The 19,206-nt window shown below is 37.1% G+C and overlaps 1 protein-coding gene across 7 annotated transcripts in view; it reads left to right on the top strand.

The window, feature by feature from the left end:
* The window catches only part of INPP4B (inositol polyphosphate-4-phosphatase type II B), a 353,066-nt gene that overhangs the window by 272,322 nt on the left and 61,538 nt on the right, over nucleotides 1–19,206 (top strand). For 5 of the 7 annotated variants that reach the window (XM_065877994.1, XM_065877993.1, XM_065877998.1 and 2 more), the window contains 4 exons: nucleotides 770–893; nucleotides 2,413–2,530; nucleotides 5,813–5,953; nucleotides 10,551–10,648. The exons of the other annotated variants lie outside the window; for them this stretch is intronic. In XM_065877994.1, the coding sequence (XP_065734066.1) occupies nucleotides 770–893; nucleotides 2,413–2,530; nucleotides 5,813–5,953; nucleotides 10,551–10,648 (481 nt within the window). The remainder of the gene's footprint in view (nucleotides 1–769; nucleotides 894–2,412; nucleotides 2,531–5,812; nucleotides 5,954–10,550; nucleotides 10,649–19,206) is intronic. 7 annotated transcript variants of the gene reach the window in all.

Genomic DNA, 19,206 nt, shown 5'->3' with positions numbered 1-19,206 from the left:
GGCAAAAGGGATCTGTTTGCAACCCCTTATTTATACAGGTCCCTCATGAATCCCAGGACGGGACTTCATAATGATCTCTTTTTTGGTGTTTATAAAATAAGTTCACCAGGCCATAGTCTTGAATGGGAAGTTTGACAGGACCACCTCCTTTGCCTACACCCAACCCTAGCCCATGACACCAAGGTTGGCCTCCATCACAATGGCTGTGTTCCTTCTCCCCTCCTGCCTCTACCACCATGATTGAGTTTTATAGACAGACACGTGGAAGGAAAGAGACAGAAGCCTCTCCTTCTAAACCTTCCAGACAAAGGGAATGTTTTACCCAAAATATTCCCGATTTCATGCACGACCCAGTAGCAAACGGAGCTAAGTGTCAGGCGTTGTGCTCTGCCTTATACACATTTCTCCATTGTGTCCTTTCAACGACTCTGCAAAATGAGAACTATTATCTCTATTTTCCGTGTGCAAAAAAATAAGAACAGAAAGATTTGGAAGTGTTAAATAACTTTTTATGGTTTTACTGCTTAGAAATGGGAGGGACAGGATTTGCAGATTCCGAGTCCATGGTTGTTCCCATTTCACAATGCTGCCTTCCCCAAGCCATACTAGAGTACATGCAGTCAACGCATTTCAAAATGGATATATAAATAGTTATAATTTTGTTACATATACTTGAAAATTTCTAATTATGTCTGTGATGTCTCAAAGACATATATTTTTAAATTAAAGTTTGCTGACCCCAGTAATTTCTTCAATGATTTTTTTTTAGCTTGCTGGATTGGTCTGCGGTTTTATCATCAAATTGCACACAAGTTTGTATGACCCTGGCTTCCTTGAGCAGCTTCACACGGTGGGATTGATAGTACAATATGAAGGACTGCTAAGTACATATAGTAAGTATTGCTTTAGTCCATGTTAAAATAATATTCCTATTCATAAAGATATGTGATCCATAGATTCTTCAGTTAAATATAAAAATGAGTAGTAAACCTTTCTTGCATCAAGCATTAGAGAAAGAATGTAATTTTTAGTTCTTTGTATTCATTTTCCTTGTCACTGTGCTTTTACTCTCATTATGTTTTTTGTTTTCTTAGTCTTCAAGATTTATTTTATTTTATTTTTTTAACATCTTTATTGGGGTATAATTGCTTCACAATGGTGCGTTAGCCTCTGCTTCACAACAAAGTGAATCGACTATACATATACATATGTTCCCATATCTCTTCCCTCTTGCGTCTCCCTCCCTCCCACCCTCCCTATCCCACCCCTCCAGGGGGTCACAAAGCACCGAGCTGATCTCCCTGTGCCACGCAGCCACTTCCCACCAGCTATCTACCCCACGTTTGGCAGTGTACATATGTCCATGCCTCTCTCTCGCTTTGTCACAGCTCACCCTTCCCCTTCCCCATATCCTCAAGTCACCCTTCCCCCTCCCCATATCCTCAAGTCCATTCTCTAGTAGGTCTGTGTCTTTATTCCTGTCTTACCCCTAGGTTCTTCATGACATTTTTTTTTCTCATTATGTTTTGAAAATGGAATTATAGATTATTTCACAGTGGAGTCCTGAGCAGCCATCTGGCTTTTTAAATAAAGGCTTTTGCCAACCTAGTTTCAATGACTGGATTTTTAAAGTCCCAACTCTGTACTGTCTAGAGCTGCCCTGTTCAATACATAGGTTGGTATGGCAATTGAGCACTTGAAATGTATCTAGTCCAAATCAATAAGTACTCAACGTGCACACCAGGTTTCAAAGACTAGTGAAAAAAGAGTTTTATATTAATAATTAATGAATAATTAATCATAGTATATTGATTTACAGCTGAAATGTTATTTTGGAACTATCAGGCTAAAGGAAAACAGATTATTAAAGTTAATTTCACCTTTTAAAATTTTACTCTTTAAAAAGATGATTACCAAGAAATTTAAAATTATATATGTGGCTCACGTTATATTTCTGTTGTGCAGGACTGATCTAGAATCTTATTTAATTACCTCCTTCTTAGGTTTTATTTGTCAGTGTATTAAGATATAAAGCTAGCATGAGCTTGGGTCAGTGACCTTCAGTTCAGCCATCTCTATTATTTCTAGAAATCAAATGTCAGTCCTGCCAAGGGAAAGAGACCTGCATGATACTTTGTGCCATAGAAGGATTAAAACTTCTCTCTAACCTTCCAGCAAAGGCATTCCTCTTTCCTTCCCTCAAAGGGTATGTGGACAGCTGGAGTCTATTTAAATGGTTCTTGTTTCACTGGTGAAAACCTTCAGACTCAGGAAAACGTATTGAGAATGGATTCGCTGCCTTCAGAAACTCATTCACTAAACTGTTAGAACAAATTCCAGCAGGGAGGTGGAGTACAAAGTGACTTTCTTCAAATAGTATGTTTGTAACTAGGCTCCTTTGCCCTTGTTTAGGTGAGGAAATTGGAATGCTGGAGGACATGGCCGTTGGTATTTCGGATTTGAAGAAAGTCGCTTTTAAAATAACTGAAGCCACATCCAATGATGTCTTGCCAGTTATAACAGGAAGGCGGTAAGTGGTGTTCATTTCCTAAGACCAAGCTTTGTTAGATATTTTTAATTAACCCCTGACAAAGGAGCCAAGGAGAATTAAAGTTTGGTTGGAAATGTTTCTTTTGTTCTCTTTGCCTTTTTGGTGAAAAATAAATGTAGGTGACATGACAGGGGAAGATCTTGAAAAACTCATAAAAGTCTCATGAATGTTCGTAAACTGTACTAAAATGAGGTAAGTAGGGTAAGGCTCCCCTATGAAATATGAGAAATTCAAAATAATAGCAGGCATGAGAAAAAATTTTTCTCTTTATTACTATCTAATCTAAAGGTCTGGATGTTTTTATTTTTGCTGGAATCATTTGGTTAATAGTGTCATAATTCTTGAGATGACTTGGTATTAAATTCTTGGTATTAAAAGCAGCAACATTTTATAAAAGGTATATTCCTATGTCGGGGCACATACCACCATTTTTCTTAATTATTATTATTATTTTTTTTTTTTTTTTTTTGCGGTATGTGGGCCTCTCACTGTTGTGGCCTCTCCCGTTGTGGAGCACAGGCTCCGGACGCTCAGGCTCGGCGGCCATGGCTCACGGGCCCAGCCACTCCGCGGCATGTGGGATCTTCCCGGACCGGGGCACAAACCCGTGTCCCCTGCATCAGCCGGCGGACTCTCCACTGCGCCACCAGGGAAGCCCTATGTCAATTATATTTTAATAGAGATGACAAAATGTTATCATATAGAAAGTCCAGAAATAAACCTACAGACTTATGGTCATTACAACTACTACAAAGGAGGCAAGAATATAGAATGGAGAAAAGGTAGTCTGTTTAATAAGTGGTGCTGGGAAAATTGGGCAGCTGCATGTAAACGAATGAAATTAGAACATTCGTTGAGTTTACAAAAATAAACTCAAAATGGATTAAAGACCTAAATGTAAGACTGGATACTATAAAACTCCTAGAGGAAAACATAGGGCAGAACACTGTTGACATAAATTGCAATCTTTTTTTGGATCTGTCCCTTAGAGTAATGAAAACAAAAGCAAAAATAAACAAATGGGACCTAATTAAACTTAAAGGCTTTTGCACAGCAAAGGAAACCATAAACAAAACAAAAAGACAACAAACAGAATGGGAGAAAATATTTGCAAATGATGAAACTGAGAAGGGATTAATTTCCAAAATATACAGTTCGTACAGCTCAATATCAAAAAAAAAAATAATCAAAAAATGGGCAGTAGACCTAAATAGACATTTCTCCAGAGAAGACATACAGATGGCCAGCAGGTACATGAAAAGATGCTCAGCATTGCTAATTATTAGAGAGATGTAGATCAAAACTGCAATGAGGTGTCACCTCACAACCAGTCAGAATGGCCATCATCAAAAAGTCTACAAATAATAAATGCTAGAGAGGGTGTGGAGAAAAGGGAACCCTCCTACACTGTTTGTGGGAATATAAATTGGTGCAGCCACTATGGAGAACAGTATGGAGGTTCCTTAAAAAACTAAAAGTAGAGTTATCATATGATCCAGCAAGCCCACTCCTGAGCATATCTCTGGAAAAAAATGAAACCCCTAATTCAAAAAGACACATGCACCCCAATGTTCACAGCAGCACTATTTACAACAACCAAGACATGGAAGCAACCTAAATGCCCATTGGCAGATGAATGAATAAGGAAGATGTGGTACATATATACAATGGAATATTAGCCATAAAAAAGAATGAAATAATGCTATTTACAGCAACATGGATGGACGTAGAAATGATCATACTAAGTGAAGTAAGTCAGACAAAGACAAATATCACATAATATCACTTATATGTGGAATCAAAAAAAATGATACAAATGAACTTATTTACAAAACAGAAATAGACTCACAGACATAGAAAACAACCTTACAATTACCAAACGGGAAAGGGGTGGGGGGTAAATTGGGAGTATGGAATTAACAGATACACACTACTATATAAATAACGTTGACCTACTGTATAGCACAGGGAAACTATTCAGTATCTTGTAATAACCTATAATGGAAAAAAATCTGAAAAAGAATAATCACTTTGCTGTACACCTGAAACACAACATTGTATATCAGCTATACTTCAATTTAAAAAAAAAGTTATCATAAAGAATGTGTATAATGTTTTACCTTCAGAGAAATCTTTAAATGCAGGCTTGGCTCATTGAATCTTCTCATATTCCTGAAAATTTTGAAATAAACATCAGCCTTCTGTTAGCCAGGCTATTGTAAAGGACACTGAGAGCAATTTAGGAAAGAAAAATAAAGTGTCCATCCTCTGAGGGTAGTGCTAACATCCCTGCTTGCAGGATTGATGGTATTTCCAGATTCTCTAGTTCAAAGCTGAGGTAAGAAACAAGTCTCACTGTCAGGTGTCCAGAGTACGTAGCAGTATTATTATACTAGAGAAACTGAAAAGATTTTCACAGAGACTCTCTAATTGTCCTGTTCTTCGTTACCCCATACACATATTACAACACCAGCACTCTATATAGTTCAGGAAACACATGGATTTTCCTAAATTCCAGGTGAAACTTGACATTTCTTTAATCAATTCACACTGGATCAGAAGATATCAAGTTTCAGAATCTACAAGCAGCTATTCTTATTGACCCTATTCTGTGAATCCTAATTTGAATTTTCAACACTAAACTTTAGGGGTAATTTTTAATGGAAATTTCCAAAGAAAAAATGCTCTGGTGATATGTTAATGTTGCAAAATGATCAGGAAAGCCGAAAGGTTACATCTTAAATAATGAAATCATTACATTTCCATCAGGTCATCACAAACGGAGGTTCATCTATAATAACAATTAGGCCATGCTAAAAAATGTATAAATGATTTGGTTCATTAGTTTCACTATATTAAAAAATCCATCATAAAATTGCTCTTCTTATTCTTGAGACTGTGTTTTTAAATAATTAAATCAAGAAAACAAATATTGAAGCTCTTATGCACATGGCCCTTTTATACAAAGATGCACTAAATATTCTTCCTTTCCTATAAAACCTCAGAGTAATGGAGATAAGTGTAAATGACTCTTTATGCCAAGTAATTTAATAGTGATTTGAAATGATTATCAAATGAATTAATAGTGAATGAAATGATTATCAAATGAATTAATAAAAGAAAATAAGCAGATAGAAGCCAAAAACCTAAATCACTGCTATATTCCAGCTGTTTTATTGTTTGTTTCCTGTGAATCTAAAGTAACATAAAATTGAATGAAATAAAGCAAGGCTGCTTCTCTTTGCCCTCCTCTTTCTCCAGTGAACATTATGTGGTGGAGGTGAAGCTCCCAGGTAGAATGTTTGAGTCCCTGCCTCTACAGATTAAAGAAGGACAATTGCTTCATGTGTATCCAGTACTTTTTAATGTTGGAATCAATGAACAGCAAACTCTTGCTGAGAGGTAAGCTTCAGATATAAGGTCGGTACTTGATTTTTTTATATAATTGTTATGGATATGCTAAATAGTTCCACGTGTTCCTGTACATAGAAATTAGATTCATGGGTAACATTTTCCTTTTCATCAGTACAAAGTTATTTGATATGGCAAGCAGAATTATTCATATTTAAGGATTCCTGGCCCACATCAAATTTAAATATGGCAAAATAACAAGGAAAATATTGGTGTCAATACCAAAATATTCACATGGATTAACTTTCTTCATGTTTCCAAATACCTACATGTGTGTATCAAATTTTAGAATTTTTTTGTGCTTACATATATTTCAACATTGTATACTCTGCTAATTGTGTCCAAATTTTCTGGACCTAATAGAACACGCTATTTTTTCCTTTTGTTTTATTTACTAAAATAATTTTTTTAATTTATTCAAAAAACTTTTTTTAATTTTAAAAATTTATTTAAATAATTTTTAAAATCTATTTACTAAAATAGTTGTTATTGGAGGATGACAACACATCTTTTCATAATAATTTTCTCAGTTAAATGACAGATGATTGTATGTGATCGCATAAGCAACTGTCAAAAACACTTTGAGCAGACAAAGGAATTACTTTTGCATCTTACATGATTCCCATGTAGAGATTATCGAAAACGTGGATAAGAGTTAAGATTCACAGAACACATTTTTAAAAGATTCTCTAAAACTTCTCAGAGAAAGAAGTTAGTGGCTTTTTTTTTTTTTTTTTTTGTGGTACGCGGGCCTCTCACCGCTGTGGCCTCTCCCATTGTGGAACACAGGCTTCGGACGCGCAGGCTCAGTGGCCATGGCTCATGGGCCCAGCCACTCCGCGGCATGTGGGATCTTCCCAGACCAGGGCACGAACCCGTGTCCCCTGCATCGGCAGGTGGATTCTCAACCACTGCGCCACCAGCGAAGCCCAGAAGTTAGTGTCTTGCTGTAAAGCCTTGCTGGAAAATTTCCCCCAAAGCAAAACTTTTGAAGACTATTTTAAAATGCTTCCTTGTCAATAATTCACTCTCTAAATGTTTCCTTCCCCCATAGGTAGCTGGCATATTCTTTGCCATGACTTGTTATGTGTGTTTTAATCCTTTATTAATGTTTTTTACTAAACTAAACCTAACACTACATTTATAGCTGTCTTCAATTTCAATGATGATGAAGGTGCCTGTTTTTAGCTACTATTTTCAACGATTTCTCCGTCTCTCCCTTTCATCCAAAAGATTTTCTGGACAACATAGATTTTCATAATTCTCACTTGCCAGTTACAAAATTCTATGCCAGTTTTGTATTGCATGTTTAATCTCAAACTGTGTGGAAGCTATTAGTCTCTTGTCTTATAGTATGCTTAAATCAGAATATAATTTTTTTCACTGTATTGTACAAAAAGTTGATTCTTCAATAATTAAGCACTTTTGCAAATAATTATGTAAGATCAGATTATATTCCAGTCATCTTTATATGTTGTCTCACAGCAAGTTCACAGGTTGAGGAGAATGATATTTATGAACATAAATTATAAAATTTGGGAGGTAAATGATATTAATGAACAATTGGGGGGAAAAACAGCACTCTAAATTAATTGTCTCTTCTTTGGTACACTAGAGTACAGAGTGGAGTTTAAATGCTAAGTTAAGGCCTGTGAGTGTAGTCTTGAGAGAGATGTGAGACTCTCCATTTACAGACTTTTCAAGGAATAGTTAGCATTGTACTTTCAAGCCTTCTAGATTAGGTTAATTTACATGTCATTGTTACTATTTTAGATGTTAGTCACTTTATTTTTTCTTAAATGCCCCTCTCCTTCTCTCTCATCTGTCTTGCCTATAAAAATATATTTTTTCGGGCTTCCCTGGTGTCGCAGTGGTTGAGAGTCTGCCTGCCAATGCAGGGGACACAGGTTCGTGCCCTGGTCTGGGAAGATCCCACATGCCGCAGAGCAGCTGGGCCCATGAGCCATGGCCGCTGAGCCGCCTGTGCTCTGCAACGGGAGAGACCACAACAGTGAGAGGCCCACATACCGCAAAAAAAAAAAAAAAAAGTATTTTTTCATACCTGGATGCTGTTTAAGATACATAGGATTTGAAAAGGAGACACAAACTGCAAAATAGAGAGAAACGCAAAGGGAAGCAGGAAGGCTGGCCCTCGGATATCAACCAACTACTACTTTGAGCAAATCACTTTGTTCTCTGAGCTTCATTTTTCTGATTCTGAATTTTGAGCTTTTTCCATCAACATTCACATGTTAGGTATGCTATGTAATCCAGGTATAATATGTTACTATATATGTATTCATAGCCAAAACTTATGTAATGTATATCCATTTGTAAATAAGTAAGTACTAATTAATCTGCTTGGGCTACCATAACAAACTACCACAGGTTGTGTGGCTTAAACAACAGAAATTTATTTCTCACAGTTTTAGAGGTTGAGAAGTCCCAGGTTCTGGCCAATTTGGTTTCTGGTGAGAATTGTCTTCAGCTTTCTTGCTGTGTGCTCACATGACCTCTTCTTTGTGTGTGTAGAGAGAGAGAACCAGCTCTTTGATGACTCTTTTCACAAGGACACTAATCCTACTGGTTCAGGGCCCCACCCTCATAATCTTAATGACTTCTTCAGAGGTTCCATCTTCAAACACAAGCACACTGAGGGTTAGGGCTTCAACATATGATCTTTGGGGGGACACAAACATTTAGTCTGTAACACTAGTATTACTCCAGCAAGGATAACATTTTTTTAAATACCAGGTGTTTATAATGTCTGAAAAAGGTAGAAGAGTGTATTTCAGAGTTCAAGCTAACTCTCCTATAGATTTTCCTGGGTTCGTATTCCTGTCCTCCAAGTTTAACTCAGTAAAGTTATTGAACATTGAGTCTGCACCAGGCATTACTCTGCCAAGCTGTGGGACACAGGGAACAGGCAGTGTAACAAGAACTGACATGATCTGCATCCTGAAAGGACCTACCATCCTTTAAGGAAGACGGTTCAACAAATGATACACTACAGTTTGATTCATACAATAAGCAAAGATGTAGAAGGGACAGGATTCATGGAGGAAAGAAAGTGATTCACAGATGGGAGAACATTTTGTCAGGAAGGTTTCATAGTATACATGCACCTTCCACAGGGCTTTGAAGGACAAATCAGAATTAATCAAGCTGATAAGGAAGGTAAGGCTTCCTAGTCAGAGGAGGAATAGCATGTTAAAAGTCCCAAAGGCATCAAAATCCTGCTGGTAAAGTAGAAGGGTGTAATTCCATTCCCACAAACAAAGGGTTTCGGAGGCCTTTGTGGAGACATTAGATGCTAAACTAAAGAGACTGGACTTTGTTCTTACACAGAGGGGAGATGCAGTGAAGTTTAGTGAGCGGATATGATGAAACGGGTGATAGACTAACTTCTCCAACATTTCATTCATTGCCCATGGAGCATCTGGCACATGGCTGATGTTAAATAAATATTTGTTGAATGAATGAATGATCTGACCATGATGTAAGGGATAGATTGGAAGGGAAGGAGCCTGGAGGCATAGCACTTCTCATATTTGGGAGGCTTTATATCCAGTCGAGACTGAATATTACTAAATACCTAAAATGGCAGTGGTAAAGAAAAAGAAGGAAAGGATACCAGAGATGTGAATATATCAGTGAATAGTGGATGGAGTGTGGAAAACCGAGGAAATCCAAAAGGGTGCCTAGATTTTGAAGCTGAATTAATGTCAGAATATTAGAAACACACCTATTTCTAAACAAAAGGAGGAGGAGGTTTCAGTTTTTGGTTAGGTTGCATTTGAAGTGGTGTGGGTTAATTCACTTTGAAATTTTAAGTTGACATCTAGAAATACAGATTTGAATGGAGATATTTGGATGAGGATACATATTGGAAGCCATTTGCATGGCATCCTTTTATAGAGAGACAAGAGGATTTTAAGTTTAAGCCTGAGAAGGGCTTAAAGAAAACACAAGGTCAGTGATATACAGGTAGAAAGTTTTGCCTGAAGAAGGTGGCAGAAGAGCACCAGTACAGAGGCTGGCATCCTTCATGGTGTGGGCAGAAAGAAAGGGCCACAGAAGTGAACCAGTCCCTGGGAGACTGGAGTACTCTACATGTGCCTACAGCAGTTGACAGTGTGTTTAAGACTGTGTGTAGCCCGGTGTTCAGTCCTGGTCCTCTGGACCTCTCCGCAAGCTGTCATCGGTGAAGAGGAATATAGGAGGGATAAAAAGAGAGAAGGAAGAGTTTTTAGGTCTTTAGAGATATAGCCCTGCAGAGGTAGGGAGACTAACATTAACTGAGTATCAATTATGCAGAGGCACGGGGTTGGTGTTTTAGATTTCATATTTCATTTTGGTTCACATTTGATGACTGTGAGAATATTTTGGTATGTCAATAGGGATTGGTGGAGTCAGGGCCAGTGGAGACTGGAATATAGTTGAAATCACCTTTGCACAATGTTGCTTAGAAAACAGAGACTCCTTCCTTACAAAACTGTTGCCACCTATTTAAAAAAGAAAGATTAAAAAAAGTAACTTTCGGGTGCTATTTTGTAACCCATAACTATTCTCTTTTTTCTATGTTTAGGTTTGGAGATGTCTCTTTGCAAGAAAGTATTAATCAGGAAAATTTTGAACTTCTAAAAGAATATTACACAGTATTTATGGAAAAGATGCCTCCTGATTGTAAGTATGCAAGTTACAAAGAAAAGCAACAGTAATAATTTCTTGATTATAATTCTTCGGGAGAGGTCAGACGTAGAGGTCAATGGAAGAATAAAGCACAGTGTGGGAATGTGAGAGTGATTTTGAGATTGTCTGCGCCAAGAAAACTGATTGCCAAGGTGGCCTGGCCGACACCTGCCTCGCTGCCCTGATTGCACTCAAGTGTGTCCTGCTGCTCATGCTAGGACATTAATTTCAGTGCCACTAGAAAATACCAAAAGTCAAAAATAAGGAACTTATAATTAGAAATCTCAATTGAGTCCAACAGAAATTTTGTAGAATTCTTAACCATGTAAAAGACTTTAATAAAGATTTAGTTTTCTGATTTATAAGCTACATCAGATATATCTCTCACATATATATGTGTGTGTGTGTATATTTATATATTTTATATTTATGCATATATATATGTCTGATAGTAAATTTTACAGGTAATAAAAAGTGATATAAATTAAGGAGCAAATTACTGAATATAGTTATTGAAATATTTATGTGAAAATGTTGGGGCATAAGTCTATAGAACTGCGTTTTACATTTTGTTTTTTGTTTTGTTTTGTGCCGTTGTTCAGTTCTGCCGTCCTTTTTCCCACAAAATTAAGCACATATTTGAGCAGTGCAAAATTAGAGAATAAAGAATGTATTTGGAGCTCATCCATAAGTACTATAAAGAAATAAGTTGAGATACTTAGATATTCACAATAAGAAACTAGGTTTTAATAAAGCAGGAAATATCTTAATATTTGTTACCAAAAGCTGTAATAAAACTCTACCTGTCATCTATTCACTAGCAATTTGTTCACTGAACTGTATTCTGATACTTAGTTTGAAATATCTTAGGTAGCAGAGTACTTAGGTCTTTTTATTACACAGTTACCTTGCTTCAAAATATTACAGTGGCATAAGCACACGTCCGTGTGATTTTATAGTTAGAAAATTTTACTGCTGCTTTTATATTTTATTTCAAATAAAATACTTTTAAAGCCAAAATGAAATTAAGTACAGAGAGATTCTTTGGCAGCCAGCATACTTAGGAATTATCAGTTTGTTAATTACTCAGAAGGTTAATAATATAAACAAAACTACTTTGCATTATTAATTATGGGGCAAGTTCATTACAACGTGGACGTTGGTGGATCATTTTTTTTCATTATTTTTTAAAACATCTTTATTGGAGTACAGTTGCTTTACAATGGTGTGTTAGTTTCTGCTTTATAACAAAGTGAATCAGCTATACATATACATATATCCCCATATCTCCTCCCTCTTGCATCTCCCTCCCACCCTCACTATCCCACCCCTCCAGGTGGTCACAAAACGTGGAGCTGATCTCCCTGTGCTTTGTGGCTGCTTCCCACTAGCTATCTACTTTACATTTAGCAGTGTATATATGTCCATGCCACTCTCTCACATCGTCCCAGCTTACCCTTCCCCCTCCCTGTGTCCTCAAGTCCATTCTCTACGTCTGTATCTTTATTCCTGTCTTTCCCCTAGGTTCTTCATGACCAGGTTTTTGGTTTTTTTTTAGATTCCATATATATGTGTTAGCATACGGTATTTGTTTTTCTCTTTCTGACTTACTTCACTCTGTATAACAGATTCTAGGTCCATCCACCTCACTGCAAATAACTCAATTTCATTTCTTTATATGGCTGAGTAATATTCCATTGTGTATATGTGCCATATCTTCTTTATCCATTCATCTGTGGATGGACACTTAGGTTGCTTTCATGTCCTGGCTATTGTAAATAGAGCTGCAATGAACATTGGGGTACATGACTCTTTTTGAAATATGGTTCTCTAAGTGTATATGCCCAGTAGTGGGAATGCTGGGTCATATGGTAAATGGTAAATGGGAGTGTTTCCTTAATTTCTCTTTCAGATTTTTCATCATTAGTGTATAGAAATGAAAGAGATTTCTGTGCAATAATTTTATATCCTACTATTTTAGCAAATTCATTGATTAGTTCTAGTAGTTTTCTGGTAGCATCTTTAGGATTCTCTATGTATAGTATCATGTCATCTGCAGACAGTGACAGTTTTACTTCTTCTTTTCTGATTTGGATTCCTTTTATTTCTTTTTCTTCTTTGATTGCTGTGGCTAAAACTTCCAAAACTATGTTGAATAATAGTGGTGAGAGTGGGCAACCTTGTCTTGTTCCTGATCTTAGTGGAAATGCTTTCAGTTTTTCACCATTGAGAACGATGTTGGCTGTGGGTTTGTTACATGTGGCCTTTATTATGTTGAGGTAAGTTCCCTCTATGCCTACCTTCTGGAGAGCTTTTATCATAAATGGGTGTTGAATTTTGTCGAAAGCTTTCTCTGCATCTATTGAGATGACCATATGGTTTTTCTCCTTCAGTTTGTTAATATGGTGTATCACATTGATTGATTTGCATTTGTTGAAGAATCCTTGCATTCCTGGGATAAACCCCACTTGATCATGGTGTATGATCCTTTTAATGTGCTGTTGGATTCTGTTTGCTAGTATTTTGTTCAGGATTTTTGCATCTGTGTTCATCAGTGATATTAGCCTGTAGGTTTCGTTTTTGGGACATCTTTGTCTGGTTTTGGTATCAGGGTGGTGGTGGCCTCGTAGAATGAGTTTGGGAGTGTTCCTCACCCTGCTATTTTTTGGAAGAGTTTGAGAAGGATAGGTGTTAGCTCTTCTCTATATGTTTGATAGAATTTGCCTGTGAAGCCATCTGGTCCTGGGCTTTTGTTTGTTGGAAGATTTTAAATCACAGTCTCAATTTGAGTGCTTGTGATTGGTCTGTTCATATTTTCTATTTCTTCCTGGTTCAGTCTCGGAAAGTTGTGTTTTCCTAAGAATGTGTCCATTTCTTCAAGGTTGTCCATTTCATTGGCATATAGCTGCTTGTAGTAGTCTCTCGTGATCTTTTGTATTTCTGCAGTGTCAGTTGTTACTTCCCCAGTTTCATTTCTAATTCTGCTGATTTGAGTCTTCTCCCTTTCTTTCTTGATGAGTCTAGCTAATGGTTTATCTATTTTGCTTATCTTCTCAAAGAACCAGCTTTTAATTTATTGATCTTTGCTATTGTTTCCTTCATTTCTTTTTCATTTATTCCTGATCTGATCTTTATGATTTCTTTCCTTCAGCTCAACTTTGGGGTTTTTTGTCCTTCTTTCTGTAATTGCTTTAGGTATAAGTTTAGGTTGTTTATTTGAGATGTTTCTTGTTTCTTGAGGTAGGATTGTATTGCTCTAAACTTCCCTCTTAGAACTGCTTTTGCTGCATCCCATTGGTTTTGGGCCATCGTGTTTTCATTGTCATTTGTTTCTAGTTATTTTTTTATTTCCTCTTTGACTTCTTCAGTGATCTCTTGGTAATTAAGTAGTGTATTGTTTAGCCTCCATGTATTTTCCTGTAATTGATATCTAGTCTCATAGCATTGTGGTTGGAAAAGATACTTGATATGATTTCAATTTTCTTAAATTTACCAAGGCTTGATTTGTGACCCAAGATATGATCTATCCTGGAGAATGTTCTATGAGCACTTGAGAAGAAAGTGTACTCTGTTGTTTTTGGATGGAATGTCCTATAAATATCAATTAAGTCCATCTTGTTTAATGTGTCATTTAAAGCTTGTGTTTCCTTTTTTATTTTCATTTTGGATTATCTGTCCATTGGTGAAAGTGGGGTGTTAAAGTCCCCTACTATGATTGTGTTACTGTCAATTTCCCCTTTTATTGCTGTTAGCATTTGCCTTATGTATTGAGGTACTCCTATGTCGGGTGCATAAATATTTACAATTGTTATATCTTCTTCATGGTTTGATCCCTTGATCATTATGTAGTGTCCTTCTTTGTTTCTTGTAATAGTCTTTATGTTTAGGTCGATTTTGTCTGATATGAGAATTGCTACTCCAGCTTTCTTTTGATTTCCATATGTATGGAATATCTTTTTCCGTCCCATCACTTTCAGTCTGTATGTGTCCCTAGGTCTGAAGTGGGTCTCTAGTTGACAGTATATATACGGGTTTTATTTTTGTATCCCTTCAGCCAGTCTGTGTCTTTTTTGTATCCATTCAGCCAGTCTCTGTCTTTTGGTTGGAGCATTTAATCCATTTACATTTAGGGTAATTATCGATATGTATGTTCCTATTAACATTTTCTTAATTCTTTTGGGATTGTTATTGTAGGTCTTTTCCTTCTCTGTGTTTCCTGCCTAGAGAAGTTTCTTTAGCATTTGTTGTAAAGCTGGTTTCGTGGTGCTGAATTCTCTTAACTTTTGCTTGTCTGTAAAGATTTTAATTTCTCCGTTGAATCTGAATGAGATCTTTGCTGGGCAGAATAATCTTGTTTGTAGAGTTTTCCCTTTCATCACTTTAAATATGGCCTGCCACTCCCTTCTGGCTTGTAGAGTTTCTGCTGAAGGATCAGCTGTTAACCTTATGGGGATTCCCTTGTATGTTACTTGTTGTTTTTCCCTTGCTGCTTTGAATGTTTTTTCTTTGTATTTAATTTTTGATTGTTTGATTAATGTGTGTCTTGGGATGTTTCTCCTTGGATTTATCCTGTATGGGACTCCCTGCACTTCCTGGACTTATTTTCTTTCCCATATTAAGGAAGTTTTCTACTATAATCTCTGCAAATATTTTCTCAGTCCCTTTCTTTTTCTCTTTTTCTTCTGGGACCTGTATTATTCGAATGTTGGTGCATTTAATGTTGTCCCAGAGGGCTCTGAGGCTGTCCTCAATTCTTTTCATTGTTTTTTCTTTATTCTGCTCTGTGGTAGTTATTTCCACTATTTTATCTTCCAGGTCACTTATCTGTTCTTCTGCCTCAGTTATTCTGCTATTGATTCCTTCTAGAGAATTTTTAATTTCATTTATTTTGTTGTTCATCATTGTTTGTTTGTTGTTCAGTTCTTCTAGGTCCTTGTCAAACGATTCCTGCATTTTCTCCATTCTGTTTCGAAGATTTTGGATCATCTTTACTATCATTATTCTGAATTCTTTTTCAGGTAGACTGCCTATTTCCTCTTCATTTGTTTGGTCTGGTGGGTTTTTACTTTGCTCCTACATCTGCTGTGTTTCTCTGTCTTCTCATTTTGTTTAACTTTCTGTGTTTGGGGTCTCCTTTTCACAGGCTGCATGTTCGTAGTTACAGTTGCTTTTGGTGTCTGCCCCCAGTGGCTAAGGTTGGTTCAGTGTGTTGTGTAGGCTTCTTGGTGGAGGGTATTATTGCTTGTATTCTGGTGGATGATGCTGATTCTTTTCTTTCTGGTGGGCAGGACCACATCCGGTGGTGTGTTTTGGGGTGTCTGTGACCTTATTATGATTTTAGGCAGCCTCTTTGCTAATGGGTGGGGTTTTGTTCCTGTCTTGCTAGTTGTTGGTATAGGGTGTCCAGCACTGTAGCCTGCTGGTCGTTGAGTGGAGCTGCGTCCTAGTGTTGAGATGGAGATCTCTGGGAGAGCTTTCGCTGTTTTATATTACATGGAGTCAGGAGGTCTCTGGTGGACCAATGTCCTGAACTCGGCTTTCCCACCTCAGAGGCACAGGCCTTACAGCCAGCCAGAGCACCAAGAACCTGTAGAAAACAGGAATTTTTTCTTTAATCTTTCTGTTGGTCTTCCTTTTAGAAAACAAGCAATTCAATGTCATTGTGTGAAGGCCTCACTCTGGCTTCACCTAATAAGGTTCAAAGAGTACAGGTAATTTGAATCTGGTTCTTGTGTTCATCTTCTATTCTTCACCCAGGCTTCCCACCATCCTTCTTTTCCTGGGAATTCCCTGGTGGTCCAGTGGTTAGGACTCTGAGCTTTCACTACCAAGGGCACAGCTTTGATCCCCGGTCAGGGAACTATGATCCCACAAGCCATGGCAAGAAAAAATAAAATAAAATAACACCTGTTCCTGAAGACAAAGTGTCACTCCATGCTTCTGGGAAAGGCTCTCCCAGTGACTTGTTGGTGGATAATTTTCTTACAGTTACTTGTAATTTGGAAGTAATTCCCATAATTTTTATAAACAACTTGATTTCTCTTTATATGGGTCCTTTCAAAGTGAGGTCCCTGGACCAGCAGCATCTGTGTCACCTGGAAATCTATTAGTAATGCACATTCTCAGGGCCCTCCGCAAGTCTATTGAACTTGCCCTGTAATCTGTTTTAGTAAGCCTTCCAAGTCATTTCTGATCCATACTAATGTTTGAGAACCAATGCTATGTCATCCTTACTCAAAACATACATTATATTAAAAAGTAGTTTGTTGGCAAAGTCTATGAAAGATTTCAATACTACACATAAACAATTATACACCTAAAAAGAAATATGTATAAGTAATTGTTGAAGTATTTCTGATATATGAAATACAAAGTAATCCCTACATTCAAGTCATTGAAACTCTTCATGGGAATGTAAGTTTTAAAAATTGGAAGAACATGAGACCTCATATAACTTATTGCTAATTAAATATAGCTGTTTTAGAAATATATAAATATATCTCATGCTTGAAAACAGGATGTACTTTTGCATCAAAGCAATTTTATTTCATTAGTTGAAATGAGCTGTCTTAACAGACTGAATTCTTCCTGATATTTTGTTTCCTGTTATGTCAACATATTTTTGAGACAACACTATCATAGATTTGGCACAGAATGAAGGTATGATGTGACTGTGGTTATTTTCCATAACAAAAGTCCAAACCGTATCTATGAAATTATACCAACATATGTAGGGTTTTTCCTCATGCAGAAATATTGTAACCTAAAGCATCACTGGGTTGCACTCCATTCAAGGAGGTACCTAAAAGCTTTATTAAGAGTAGGAATAAGGGTTAGGCTATTTGTTAAGGAGGGAAAAACTACTATGTGGGATCATACTTATAATCCATATAATCTACTATTTTTCTTTCACAGTGAAATCAAGGGATAATTTGTAGCAGTGTTAAAAGGCTAAGTTAACCCTCTAAATATATTACTTTCACTTATTCATCCATTTTGGATGTCCTGTCCATTAATTTACTCACCCTGTTTTTTTTATGATTTATGATCTAGTCAAATTCTACATGTTTTAAATAAAAAATTTTCCGTTCTTCCCCCCAAATTTTTTTTAAACTTAGGGATATCCCCTACTTTTACAATACCAGGATATAATGAATAAATCATTTTAGCCTATATATTCACTCCCAATCAAATAGTTATCATCTTTCTGTTCATTCTTCTTATACATAGCTTTTATGGTCTAAAACATTTATTCTTCCCCAAATATTCTCTAATTCTATTAAATGTGTAGTAGATTCAATTGATAGTCTCAATTCAGCAGTCTACACACGTGGACTCCTTTTATCTAATACCTCTGTCGGCTTTACTGGGCACTCATCCCTTAGGAGTTAGTAATGGGGAGGGCAGTAAACTTAAAAGTTGCTAAACAACAGTACCTCATTTCCTTTCAGTGTGTTCAACATAGTCTGGTGATTTGTAGATTAATGTATTTGAAAATCTCAAGTTCATTTGGAAGAAATATTCAAATTCAAGTATTACTATCCTCCAACCCCATTTTCCTTGTATCTGCAGGAAGGTCATTAGTGGAAGGCTTGGTAGGTTGGAATGGCCTCTCTCTCTCTGTCTCTCCCTCTCTCCCTTTCGTGGAGGATTCATGGGATCTACAGCTGAGAAGTACCTGTTACAGAGGAAGAACCCAAGAATGGGTGATCCCTTTCCTGTAAATCTTTGCTGAAACTTCTGAAGCAAGAAATATATAATGTCTGAAGTTGGTATCAAACAGAGCTATTGATGACTGGGAGGTCTGTTTGCCTGTCTGAGTACTGTGTGTTGTGGATTTCTCCCTTCACATCTTCTTGGCTTAGTGGTGCAGCTTTCAGACAGTAGTTCTCGCTGCCCTGACTTAAGGCACAGTAAATCATCAGGGGCTACTTCCCCTCAGGCCCTGCCAGTGATATTCACTGGCCCCTTTGATCAACCAGCAAAACTCCCGTGGGGCAGGTGGAGTGTTTCTCTCTCTTCTGGCTCTGATCTTCCAGATGGGTTTGATGATCTCAGAAACCTTTCAAGGCCCCTTTTGTACCCACCTAAAGCATTAAGACGCTTCAGTGTTGGGTTAGCAAAATAAAATCAAATAAAGTACTGCTGTAAATCACTAGTGCAAACTGCCCTACAGTTTAGAGTCAGCATCACATCTCATACATAATTCGGGGCTCCTGACTTGGGTGGATAAAATGCTTCTTTCTTTCCCCTTTAACTGACCAAGTGTCAATTTATACTCTCCAAGCTCTCATTTCTCTTTGTGATAATAATGCCCTTCTCTTGTCCTTTTTCCAAAACAAAGGAGAAGGATATTTTCATGCGGTTCTATTGGAATGCTACCGTTTATTGGCTCCTATGTGAGTGCTATAAGGGTGGGCTGTCTAGCATGTGAGCTAGGAAGGAAAATCAGGCAGCCTTTTGTGAGCTGTTATCAACTATCTCCACAATATTTGATATCCCTCTCTTACATATAATATCTCATCAACTGTAGCATAACAATCTCACACAAA

Source organism: Phocoena phocoena, chromosome 5, assembly GCF_963924675.1.
Source record: "Phocoena phocoena chromosome 5, mPhoPho1.1, whole genome shotgun sequence".
Lineage (NCBI taxonomy): Eukaryota > Metazoa > Chordata > Mammalia > Artiodactyla > Phocoenidae > Phocoena > Phocoena phocoena.
This window is presented reverse-complemented; position numbering and strand designations above follow the sequence as displayed.